This window comes from Apium graveolens, chromosome 7 (assembly GCF_009905375.1).
Source record: "Apium graveolens cultivar Ventura chromosome 7, ASM990537v1, whole genome shotgun sequence".
Lineage (NCBI taxonomy): Eukaryota > Viridiplantae > Streptophyta > Magnoliopsida > Apiales > Apiaceae > Apium > Apium graveolens.
Window position 1 is genome coordinate 155,520,584 of NC_133653.1, and position 13,316 is coordinate 155,533,899.

The 13,316-nt window shown below is 40.2% G+C and overlaps 1 protein-coding gene and 1 non-coding gene across 2 annotated transcripts; both read left to right on the forward strand.

The window, feature by feature from the left end:
• The first annotated feature begins 236 nt into the window (after window positions 1-236).
• Window positions 237-4,609, forward strand: LOC141672043 (sialyltransferase-like protein 1). Its single transcript, XM_074478532.1, has 11 exons — window positions 237-528; window positions 607-677; window positions 1,524-1,610; window positions 1,698-1,775; window positions 1,850-1,941; window positions 2,035-2,236; window positions 2,391-2,481; window positions 3,110-3,168; window positions 3,581-3,729; window positions 3,818-3,899; window positions 3,992-4,609. Exons 1-11 carry the CDS (start codon window positions 405-407, stop codon window positions 4,385-4,387), a joined length of 1,431 nt encoding a protein of 476 aa, XP_074334633.1. The 5' UTR covers window positions 237-404; the 3' UTR covers window positions 4,388-4,609.
• Window positions 4,610-9,718: 5,109 nt separating this feature from the next.
• On the forward strand, window positions 9,719-9,825 carry LOC141675402 (small nucleolar RNA R71). The gene has a single exon (XR_012556058.1). It is a non-coding gene; the product is annotated as a small nucleolar RNA R71 (small nucleolar RNA).
• Window positions 9,826-13,316: the final 3,491 nt, after the last annotated feature.

Here is a 13,316-nt window from a genome sequence, read left to right on the forward strand (position 1 = left end):
GGATGCTGAAAACGAGTACTCTGAAAATTGGCCGATTACTCAGATTTTGAAGATGTAATCGAGTTGATTTGATTTCCCAATTTTGCAATCTTGATTATAATTCAATTATTTTCTCAGTTCAGTTCGGGGTTCAGTTAAAATTAAATAAAACTAATATTGTAAGTCGTAAAACTAATCTTTAGAAAAATTATAGTGTAACAAACGAAATTAGAAGGAAAAAATGTTGCCACAGCTAATGTTTTAGCTGATACATACTTTATAACTTTATATGAGGGAGGGAGGGAGGGAGAGAGAGAGAGAACAATGATCTGAGGACGAAACACAAGAATCACAGTCTCAATCTATGTTAATCAAAGTCTGAATAAATCCCAGATCAAACTCCAAGTCTAAGCGAATCCTATCAAATGAAGAGGCCTCTACACAAAACGTCACCGTCATCCGTCGGAAGACAATCCATTCTCTATCTCATCTCTGCTGCCGCTATCTTCACTCTCTTTCTTTTAGCTCTTCAACTCACTTTCTTCGCCGGTACATCCTCCCTCCCTCTCTCTCTCTCTCTCTCTCTCTCTCACTGATTATCGATTAATACAAATATCAATAATTTAGGGAAAAATAAGATCACTTCGGAACACGTTCAGATCTTATCGGGTTTCCAGTCCACCGTTAAGCAATGCATTGTATGTTTTCTGCAACTACATACTACTCATGCCTCCTATTCATTGTTGCTATGTCTTCATATATGCCTATGTGCTTTTACCACTCCTTTCCGTGATTTCAAATTCATTTTACAAATGCACTAAACTTATCTACTTGTAATTTGTTGAGAAAATCGTTCAGGTCTAATTCACGTTCTTTAAGCAAAGATCACTTGTTTCCCTTAAATATTTGTTCGGTTGTTGCTTCGAGTTTGCAAAAGTTTCGTTCTTTGCTTTTGTGCTTCAGTATACTTCTTTGCTCGTGTGCTTGTTTACTTCAATCACTAATATACAACTTATAAACTTATCAAATTTGAAGAAATAACAAAAAGGAAAAAAAAATCTTGTTTAAGATGTAAGATGTCAGAATAATTATTGAGTCTTGGAAAGCCAAAATTAAAACTAATAACAACTGAAATTAATAAGTTGTACCTCGCTTCAACTTTTAAACTATGCCTTTGTTTGTGGTCATATGTTCTTAGATGACAAACAGGCGTTGAGTTGGTTCGTCCAACTTAAAAGCTACAACAAAGAGGCCTTAATTATGTGTGTTTTATATTTTTAGATTTACTTTTGCATGCACTGCAGATTATACCAACCAACCAAGCAAATGTACCCAGAATATCCCTCTTATAGCAGAGTCCTGGGATGCACTGTAGATTATATATTATAAGATTGGTGCCTTGTTGGGTATGTAATTAACAAGTCTTTCAGAGTTTGATAGACTGTTTGATCTTGTCAATTAACGGTATATCTTTCCTGCCGCTTCCTTGTGGGTTTTCTTCGTTGTAATTTCTATGTTTGAATGGTAACCTTTTTGAAGTGTAGGCAAACAGAGGACTTGGTCTCACTGCACATATTATTGATCACTGCAAACTCGTCCTCAAGTTCCCTGAAGGCACTAACAGCACCTGGGTCTGTTCCTTGTTTAATTTCTTCTTCTTTTCCTTCGGTTTTCTTTAAAACATTAAGTTGACCCATGGCTTATTCTTATGTCCACAGTACAATGCACAATTTAAGGTTTTTGAACCTTTAGAGTACAACTATGATGTTTGTGAGGCTATTCTGTTGTGGGAACAGGTAGCTTTATACTAGCCTAGCAAGGTAGATTTTGTTGTTGTACATGAATTAAACTAAGGGTGTCTGAAATGCAGTATCGTAACATGACTACAGTTTTGACAAGAGAGTATCTAGATGCTCGGCCAGATGGGTGGTTGGACTATGCTGCCAAGAGAATAGCACAACTGTATGATTTTTTTTAATCTGTTGATGCTTTGCTATAACTGGATAATTTATTCTTATCACTGATTTAATATTGTATAATATTTCATGTTTGTAGGGGTGCAGAGAAATGCTATAATCGATCTCTTTGTGAGGAACATCTTAACTTAATATTACCCGGAAAGCCACCTTTTCGCCCTCGCCAGTTTAAAACATGTGCAGTTGTTGGAAACTCAGGAGATCTCTTGAAGACAGAATTTGGAAAAGAAATTGATAGTCATGATGCTGTTATAAGAGACAATGAAGCCCCAGTTAATGATGTAAATAACTTTTTCGAGCTAATGTTCCAGTTTATGAAAATTGAAACTCATGTCTTGGCATCCTGTGTAGTATCGCAGTTGCATCCTTTCACCTGCTGCTGCTGTTGATTATGTAGCTCTGTTTTGTACAACTGACATATTGTGACATTTGCAGAAATATGCCAAGCATGTTGGTTCGAAGAGGGATTTCCGGCTTGTAGTAAGGGGTGCTGCTCGTAACATGGTCAAGATTCTTGATGGGTCAAGTAAACTCGCTACATTCCTTTCATAAACTAATAATCTTAAATATTGCAATGCTTCTTTCCATCTCCCATTTCATAACATAGCTGAAGCTTTCCTAAAAAGTTTTGTGTCTGATTTTGGATATTTGGTATTAACTATTTTTAACAGTAATATCTTTATGTAGCAACTTGCAAGTGAAAAGTGGTTATATCTATAAATATTTCAAACTATAGAAATATTCAGAAGTTGGTGGGAACCAAGCAAGTTGGTCTATTGCGTTAATAACTTAGCAAGTCGTTAGTTGCTTAAATAATTCAGCATGTTTGGTTCTATGACAAACATTTACATGTTGAGTTTGAGCCATGTCATCTTTTATTATGTTCTTCTGTATGTTGATTCAAATTAAAAAAAAAATCTTAATTATTTGGGTCAGTTGTATGCTTCCTAATCCTAGAAAATGTTGAGTAATCAAGAAAAAGAAAGTAGTAGATACTCTTGTAGATATTTTGTGAATAGACGTTTACAATTTGCTAACTTTAATCAAGTACCTATTATCTTGTCATATGCATGTCAATTGTCAAACTTAAATTGTAGCGATTATCAACAGTTCCCACCAAGATGGTTACTTAAATAGTTTGTTGTCTCTTGCAGCTGATGAAGTACTTATCATTAAAAGTGTCACCCACAGGGACTTCAATGCAATGATAAAGGTAGACTCTTCATGACATATGGGAAGGAGAATGCATTGTGTTTAGTAAAATCAGGCAAAATGTTCTCATCTACCGGTCAACTTAGATTTCAGTTTTCATGACAATAATGCGTAAAACCTGAAGAATGAAAGTTTAAATGAACTGCACCACAATTTATTGAGTCTTTTTCTGTTCTAGGAATATTCTGACACCATTCTTTTGTAAGTGCATCTTAAAACCACAGAGCCCACCTCTCTTGACTCATTTTTTTCCATAAAGAAACAAAATAAGATATGTCGATTTCACTTTCACATTGGCCAGAGGTTCTTCCAGATTGCGTCTAGCTATGTCACAGCATTGTATTTTTTGTTGTACTAGTATGGAAGAAAACAATCCTATGCATTTCTAACAGTTTCTGGTATTAATCTTGCAGAGTATTCCAAATCCTGTCTATCTCTTTCAGGGAATTGTGTTGCGCAGAGGTGCAAAAGGAACCGGAATGAAATCCATTGAACTCGCCCTTTCTATGTGCGAAACAGTTGACATATATGGATTTACTGTTGATCCTGGCTATACTGAGTGGTAAGTTCATATTTTAAAAAAAATTACATTCAGCCAATCACTTGTAATAGATTTTGTTCCTTGGGTATAAGTGAAGTTGTTATGTCAGGACCCGGTACTTCTCCACCCCAAGGAAAGGGCACAATCCACTTCAAGGAAGGGCCTATTACCAACTTCTAGAGTGTCTTGGTGTAAGTTACTTTTGACGTGAAAGATATATGTTCACATTCTATGTATTAACGCCCTTGAATACTTTTATTTAGCTTTCGGTTTTGGCTATCAGGTTATTAGGATACATTCTCCCATGAGAGCAGAAAGGATGCAGGACTGGTCAGATGTGCCAAGTCGAGAAATGATAGGCCGAGCTCATGCGGCTGCCTTGCACTTAAAAAGGATTCAAGAGGGTCAAGTTGATGGATTGGGGCAATTTGGTAGCTGTAAGGTGTGGGGTAATGCTGATTCCAATGCCAACGGGCACATTTCTGGATCCTCAGACATGAGCGTTCTCAGGAAGAATTCAAATTATAGTAAATGGGAAGTCATGCCATTTAACAGTTTGAGAAGGGAGGCGCAAGATCACTATGTTCAGATGGAAGGTGTGTCTCTGTACAAAATGGATGGCAACAAATTGGACGATTTGGTTTGTGTAAAACATTCTCTCATATCTGAGGCACAATAAGCAAGATGTTAATTTAGCATTCTTTTTTTGCAAACACAAAGGTCCTTTATTTCCAATCTATAGAGGTAGAGGTGAAGTGGGTAAAAATATGTGTACATTAATTTTCAATCATCGGTGTCCCACTGTTAGGATTTTGTGCGGGATTATGGATGGTTAAAGCTTTGTAGAAAAGCAAATATGTAAATCTGAATGTATTATTTATATATTGATCATGTTTGTATCTGGAGTTTAAGGTATGATGTGGACTTTCTTGGTCATATTTACACTGAAGCAGAATCTAAACGGGCTGCATTTCAGAAAATTGCAGATGGTCGATTTCTTCAAATTAGACCCAAATGAAGAATTTATAATGGATTGTCATTTGCCAATATTGCATGAAACTAAGAAGTGGAAGACTTGAATCAGAATCTAGTTCGGAATCAGAAATGGAACGGATATTTAGGGTCTCTTCACTTTCGATTGTGTCGTGGAATAAAAAGTAGTGTGCATTGCTAATCAATGTTAGGGTTTGTGAGTTTCAAATTTTAATGGCTGCTCTCGCGTTCGGAACTATTGATCCTTATAAGATATTTACGTATTTCTGTGTAGTAGAAAATTAAGTCAAAAATGTAGTTTTAGGTTGAGGGGTAGAGCGTCTTTATATAGATGTTGAGTCTAGGGTTAGACACTTAGACTAGGGCATGGAGACTTGGTGGACAAATCTCCTACTTAGATAGTAAGTAGGATTCTCTTAGACGGTGGATTCTGGATCCTTCCTATAAGAGTTCGTTTCCATGTTGGATTTGATGTAGGTGTCCTCGTGGACCTCATTCTCAGGCCTGCTCGGCGGGATTATCGCGTAGCCAATTTTGGGCCATGTGCTCCACGACTCACTTTGGGTCGTGGCCGTCATAGTTTGCTTGAACTATTAAAACTCATATTGGATCGTGACCATGACGACCTACTTTGGGCCGTGGTGTCTCGGACTTGACCAGTTATCTTTAGGACATAATTAATTCAACATTAATTTTGTCTTTACGGATTACTTTTCATCCATATCATTTGCCCTCCAACTTCCGGGAAAACTTCGCGAGTTTTCGTGGAAGTTATAATGGTCTATTCGCGAATCGAGGTACTTTCGGCTCTTCTCGGGTATCGACCCTTCATGGGTATCGCCATTTTGTCGTAAAGTGTGGAGCAAGCTACACGTTTACAATGACTTATGCAGTGCGGGTATACACACTTAAGGCCTTTACACAGACTAATTGGATAGTGTTTAACACTAAACGGTCCTAATCGGGACTAAAAAACGAGCATTTATCACCCCTTAACCTTCGTTAAGGTTAATTACAGGGTGAAAACTGCTAACATGCCCTAATCGGGGCTAATCGACCCTAATCGGGGCTAATTTTCATGTATAAGCTGTTAACTAGGCTTAAAAGAGCCTAATAAGCTAGGATGCACTAATTGGCCTTTATCGTGGCTATTCTTCCCTAATCGGGGCTAATTTGTCTTAATCGGGACTGATTAGTATACATAAGACACTAATCATGTAAATGAATAGGTTAAACTGCCCTAATCGGGGCCAATTCCATTACACGAGTCGCTAATTCCCCCTACTTCGGGTTAATTACGTGTAATATACACTAATTGGCCCTAACCAGGGCTAATATCCACTAATCGACCCTAATCGGAGCTTAATTAGCGAATATGAAAAAGTCCAATTTTTTTTGAATTTTCGGATTTTTTTTTATAATTTTTTGGTCGCCGTCTAGGCGACGGTGGTTGAGGGCCTCCCCTAGAGGCCACTCGGCCAAGGGGTGGCCATCATGCTTCCCTTGGTTGAAAATTTTGAACCCACTTTTTTTTGCGTCGCCGTCTAGGAGACGGTGGTCGAGGGCCTCCCCTGGAGGCCACTCAGCCACTTCCACTCGACCATAGGGGGTGCTTCATGCCCCCCAACTCGGCTGGGGGGTGTGATCGTGGCCTTCTCAGCTAATGTTTTTTAAAAACTCCCTATGTTTTTGTTGGGTGGTTGTCCCTTACTCGGCTTGAGAACCTTCAAATGTAATTTCTCTTTTCCGAGTCCACTCTTCCACGAGTGGTCTCCGTCTAGCGATCGCGGCTGAAAAGCCTTCAAATATAATCTTACTCTTCCGAGTTTACTCTTTCGAGTTTACTCTTCCACGAGTGGTCACCGTCTAGGCGATCACGGCTGAAATACTCTTCCGAGTCCACTCTTCGGCGAGCGGTCGCCGTCTAGCGATCACGGCTGAAAAGCCTTCAAATATAATCTTACTCTTCCGAGTTCACTCTTCGACGAGCGGTCGCGTCTAGGCGATCACAGCTGAAAAGCCTTCAAATATAATCTTACTCTTCCGAGTTCACTCTTCCTCGAGTGGTCGTCGTCTAGGAGATCACGGCTGAAAAGCCTTCAAATATAATCTTACTCTTCTGAGTTCACTCTTCCACAAGTGGTCGCCGTCTAGGAGATCACGGCTGAAAAGCCTTCAAATATAAGCTTACTCTTCCGAGTTCACTCTTCCACGAGTGGTCGCCGTCTAGGCGATCACGGCCGAAAACCCTTCAAATTTAAGCCTACTCTCCCAAATCCACTCTTCAACGAGCGGTCGCTGTCTAGGAGATCACAACTGAAAAGCCTTCAATTATTATAAATCAGTTTTCTTGGAAGTTCATTTCCAAGTTTCCTAATTCATTTTCTTAGTTAGGGAGATTAGCGATGTTAATTATAATCAGAGATTAACCCTTGATTTTGGCTTTAGTTAAGCGTACTCGGGACTGTCTCCGTGAATTCAGCTATTGCTCTCCGGCTCTCAGCTCTGACAGAGCTTTTACTCGTTATTTAGACACTTTTTCAACTTTCCTTGAGTAGTTTTAGTCGTATGTCGGCATTTAACCTATAAACTTCTCAAGATCTCTCTAGTTTTATCTTCTTCAAGTTTTTCAAGCTTTCACCAAGCTCTTCTCGAAGATGTTTGAAGGATATAGCGGCCCTTCATATGATGGCAACGGCGGGAGTGATGGTGGGAACAATGGTCTTTCTCCCTCCGTGTCCGAGATGTTTGTTCGTCGATCCAAGGCAAATTCGCAGCGAGGTATGCTTCTCAACTACTCTATGTCTTTGAAACCTTGTTCGACAGGTTTTAGTTTGTTAAATATGTTTTAAGAATTGGCCGAGGAATTCCCGTCGAGTGTTCACCTTGATGCTTTTAGCCACTATAGTAAACTCAAGAAGATGGAATTCAGGCATATCAAACAAATATACAGCTTCGCTCCCGGGATGAGAGTTCGTTTAGCACACGACAACGACCGGACTTGTCACTGGAGTCCAACTCGTCTATGTGCGTTCAGGAGCTCTATCCTTGCTGGACTAAGATTTCCCGTCCATCGTTTTATCTTGAAGCTACTTTCAGAGATAAAAGATCACCCTTGTCAACTTTATCCAAATGCCATGACTTTGATCATCGTGTTCATATTGAGATGCCACGAACTGGGGGTTCCCTTAAGCACCACCATCTTCAGGATCTTTTTCTTATTCAAGAACTCCCCCTTGGTGAGGGCTGGATGGGTTCAAATTAGTCACCAACCTGGAGTAGACAACATTGTCAACACTCACTTTCACTTCCGGATTCTTATCATGGCTGGAATAAGAAGTTCTTGATCATTGAACTAGAAGGCGGTGACTGGGGCGATATTTTCGTGCCTAGCTTTGGCAATGTAGTTGATCATCTAGATCCCATTTTGAAACTTACTATCCCCGAATGTTATGCCCGAGATGCTCTTATTAGCGACAAGGGGCGGACTCACCTTCGACATGTTTAACCGTGAGGGTGCTAGTCGAAGCCGAACTTAGTGATGTTTCACTTAAGGGTATTTTACATATACATTCTTCAGTTTCGAACAAGTTTGTTCTTATACCAATATTTTCCTTGTTTTGTATCAGCTGTTGATTCCATAGACGCTGAGTTTACTAAGAAAGGGATCAAGCCCACTCAGAGAATGCTCAATCAAGCTACCAAGGAAACAAGCCGTCTTCCCCCCAAGGTCCTCGTCTTCTTGGAAGAGTCCTCCGGAGGGAAGAAAAGGGTCAAGGGTTCCGACGGGAATAGCAAGACTCCCTTTGAACCTGGTTGGGGGACAAGTGTCCAAGACTTTGTGATAGGGAGTCCCGAACTTGCTCTAGACTGGTCTAGGTTTGTCATTACCGCTCATGACTTGATCGAGGTCACCACACCCGACAAGCTTCTAGAGGCGGAAATGCTGCTGGAGGCGGAAATTCGCGTAACTAGACATTTGTTCAAGAGCTTCAGCGAAAGGTATGCTGATGTGAAGTTTCTTGAACACCTCCAGAAACTTCACAAACTGCTTATCCAGTTTCTTCTTCTGCAGCCTCTTAGGAAAAAAAGGTGGAGGATAGATCTCTTTCTCTCCTGTATTACCCTCAGGAGGAGTGTACTCAACAGTAGTCTTCCTTGGTTCAACTTCAGCTTCCTTCTGCACTTCTTCTTTATCAGCCTCCACTTCAGAATCTGGAGCCTTAGCTTTTTCAGGATTCGCAACCTTACCAGACCTCAATGTGATTGTTTTAACATGCTCCTGAGCTTCCTTCTTTCCTGGAACTTCAGTATCGCTCGGAAGCGTGCCAGGTTGACGATTCAATAATGCATTAGTAATTTGCCCAATATGATTCTCCAATATCTTGATAGAAACAATTTGGCTCTTGCACATGAGCCTCAACTCCTCCAATTCAGATTTTTCATTAGCTTGAGGTAACTGCTGAAGTTGAAGTTGTTGCTTCGGGGCATATTACAGTTTCTGAAAACCAGGAGGGTTATACTGCCTTGCTGTATATGGCTGATAAGATTGTTGCACCACATTCTGATTGTTGCTCCAGCTGAAGTTAGGATGATTGCGGTTATTCGGATGATAAGTGGCCGGAGCTTGTTGTTGTGATCTCTGAAAGTTGCTCACAAATTGAGCTGATTCTCTAGAAATAGCACACTGCTCAGTTTTATGTACCCCGCACAAAGCTCACAAACACTAGTGATCTGATTAACTCCATAATTAGCCAAAGAGTCCACTTTCATCTTCAAAGCTTGAAGTTAAGCAGCTATAGCAGTAGCTTAATCCACTTCCAGAATTCCTGCTACCTTTCCTTGCAACATTTGTTTTGTAGGATTCTGGTATTCATTGGCTGCCATTAGCTCAATCAACTCATAAGCTTCATTATAGCTTTTAGCCCATAAGGCTCCATCAGATGCTGTATCGAGCATAGGTCTAGATTGTGCACCTAAACCATTGTAGAAACAGTTGATAATCATCCAATCATGCATGCCATAGTCTGAACACTTCCTTAGCATCTCCTTATATCGATCCCAAGCCTCACACAGAGATTCACCAGTTTGCTGAGCAAACTGAGTAAGAGCATTCCTGATTGCAGCAGTCTTCACCATAGGAAATAATTTAGTGAGAAACTTTTGAGCAAGATCCTCCCATTTGGTGATAGACACTGGTGGTAGAGAATGTAACCAACACTTCGCTTTGTCCCTCAAAGAGAATGCTAATAGTCGCATCTTGATAGTATCTTCAGACACATTATTGAACTTGAAAGTGTCGCAGATTTTGATGAAATCCCTGATGTGCATGTTGGGGTCTTCATTAGGAGAACCCCCAAACTGAACTGAGTTCAATATCATCTGAATCATGCTCGACTTGATCTCAAAAGTGTTAGCCGCGATGGCTGGTGTTAGGTCCCGAATTATCGTAGAAGGGGGGGTTAAATACTGATAGGGATAAATAAATCATGATTGTGTAAATTAAATATTATATTAATTAACATGATTTGGGCTGCTAGGCCCAATAAGAAGATGTATGACATTCAGACCAAAAAGGTTAACACGTTGATCAGGCCTGATGGACCAGATCAGGCCTGATGGAACAAAGAAGGCCCAAAAACCCTGAATATTAATTAATTTCGTAATTAATTAATAAGGGAAAAATCAGCTATTGAGAAGAGTCCCAATAAGGACGTAAATCCTTGCAGATTAGCCTCTAAGGGACCTAGAAGGATAAGGAATCAGTTTCCTACTATTTAGGACTCCAAAGTCCATTCTAATTCTGAGACTTGGCTACCAAGTCTCCTATACCAAGTCCAATTCAAGGACCACCAACATCTATATAAGGGGTCTCACCCCACAAATCAGAACTACATTTTTTGACTTGATCCTTGGCAATCAGCAAGGTACGTAGGCATCTTGTTAAGGCAGATTGAGTCACGAAACACAAAAGCAGTTGAATCGAGCCCCGAAGCTCACGTTCCTTAGTAATAAATACAACAATTATATATCTTAGTTTTTAATCCATAACATTTGGCGCCGTCTGTGGGAAGAGGACAACAACCATGGCGAGAACACGGAGAACAGTTAGAGCCCTTGAAGGAGGAACACCAACGGGGACAACCCAAGTGATTTCGTCAACTGTGGAGATACCTCCTCATTCAAGCTATGCAACCACGCAAGGAGAAGCCCAGATAGGGGCAACTAAACCTCAGCCACAAGGGACGATTCTCTCGGCTATTCAAGGTACAAATCCCCAAGTTCAACAACTACATACACCTGTGAATTCTCGACCCATCGGTATGAATATTCAACTGTTGTAACTACTAACCCCCTTATGGGATGCCCCATTACCCCGAGGCTGGAGGAAGTGGATATGCTGGACGGAGTGAAGCACGAGGGCGATCACACCATACATACGAGGTTTGGCTCCTATCCCGGAAGATCAAGAATTTTCTGGTCTTTACACTAAGAGAGACTCCGAATCTTCGGATGATGAAGTAGCCCCAAGAAGGAGACGTGCTGGAAAAGAGCCGATGGCTGATAGTAGCCAACGTCCACAAAGCACCCAAGAGACGAATCCCCAAGAAGTGCATGAAAGGATCAAGGCTCACGAGGCTGAGATTCAAAGAATGAAGCGCGACTTGGAGGCGCACCAGACCACCAGACCCCCACTACCTCCTAGGGGGATAAATCCTCCTCCTATCATAAACCTGGATGGTCCAATACAGAGAGGGTTGTTGTCCCAAGGGCTGATCCAAGCAATCTTCTTCCCCTTGGAGATTCTGATGATCCTACTCCGCCCTTCACTGAAGAAATGATGAATGCCCATATCTCAAGGAAGTTTAAGATACCAACTATCAAAGCTTATGATGGCACGGGAGATCCTGCTAATCATGTTAAAACATTTTCTAATGCACTGCTGTTGCAGCCCGTGAATGATGTTATTAAGTATCGGGCCTTTCCTCAAACCCTGTCGGGTATGGCTCAGAGGTGGTATAGTCGCTTGCCCCCAAACTCTATTGGGTCATTCAGAGAATTAAGTCAGGCTTTTATTAAGCAATTCATCAGCGGGAGAGTTCATGTAATAACCCCAATTTTTTAGAAATTTTGAAACCCTTATGAATAGTGTTTTTGCTGAACGAGAAAACTTTTCATGCCACGCTATGTAGGGGTTCTGTTATTGATCTTATGGGATATTATTAGTACTCTATGAGGTATATAAGTGTATGTAAAGATCGCCAGAATCCAATTCCGAACACTTTGATTTTTCCCGGAAATCCACAAGATACGGAGAGAATTGAGTATAAGGTAACAGGATAAAAAGGATTTAAATTAAAGGATTATAAGAGAGGATCATAGAAGGAATACAATATATTGAGAAAGGTTAAGGGAACCTAAGTAATAAGATCCCGGGTATGATCCCTCAAACGATAAACGAAAACGAAAGTTAAGCGAACCGTATAACAGATCAGCGGTCATTAGGCAAATGATTAGGAAGTTAATCAAAGGGATTAGAGAGGATGATGTCACCCAACCAATGAGAAGAGGACAAGGAGGGGAGGATGACATCATGAGGATGATGCAAGCATGACATAAGAGGGAAGGAAATGTGGTGGAATATTAACCACACAAAGTCAAGGCTACAAAGGGAATTAACCAAAAAACAAGACAAAAAGCAACCAACCAAGCAAAACAAATCACAAAACACCAAACCTTCCATTTCTTTATGAAGCTCTCGGCTTCTTTCTTAAGAATTGGGAAGTCCAAGCTCCTCCACTTGCCATTTTACAAGGTAATTATCCTAGCTTCTCCTAGTTAAGTTACATACTTCCTAGAAATCTTAGCTTCAAAATCCTTTCCTAGCATTTCCTATAAATCATTCAAGAAGATGGTGAATAGTACTTTCTTGAAATTAATTTTTGTGTTCTTGATTTCTTTGAAAGAACAAGCTTGTAGGAGGTTAGATTAAGGCTTCCATGGGCATTCCAAGGACCTTTCATGGATTAAAAGCTTCAAGGAAGGTATAACTCTTCATGGTCTTAGTTTTAAGTTTTGTTGTTTAGATTTCCTAATGTTTAGATGATGGGTTAGTGTAATGGGTGTGTAATCATGTTTAGAGCTTGTTATGAGTAGTTTAGTTGGTGAGAGGCATGATTATTGTGTGTTTAGAGATTGGTTGATTTTGTGATATTTTTGGAGTTGGAAATCTTGGTTATTAGTTAATGAACTTAAGTAAACTCTTAGTTCATAATTGAGAAATAAGTATGAATTGGAAATATTGAATTGTTGGGGCTGTTGTAGTATGGTATGGATGGATGTTGGTTGTATGAATGATATGTGGTTGAATTGTGGTTGTTTTGAATTGGTTTAAAATTGGGAAATCGCGTAAACATAGCCGTCGTAATGTCCGATTTACTTTAGACTGCTTTTGTTCATAACATTAGGACCCGAGAACCCCCCTGCTAGTTTATGACCACTGCCATGTTTAGATAGCTCATGTTACGAGCTTCGTTTTGATATGTAGTTCGTTCGATTCTGATGCACGGTTTAGGAGAAACGACCGTTTCAAGTAACGGCGTTTCGCGAACGAA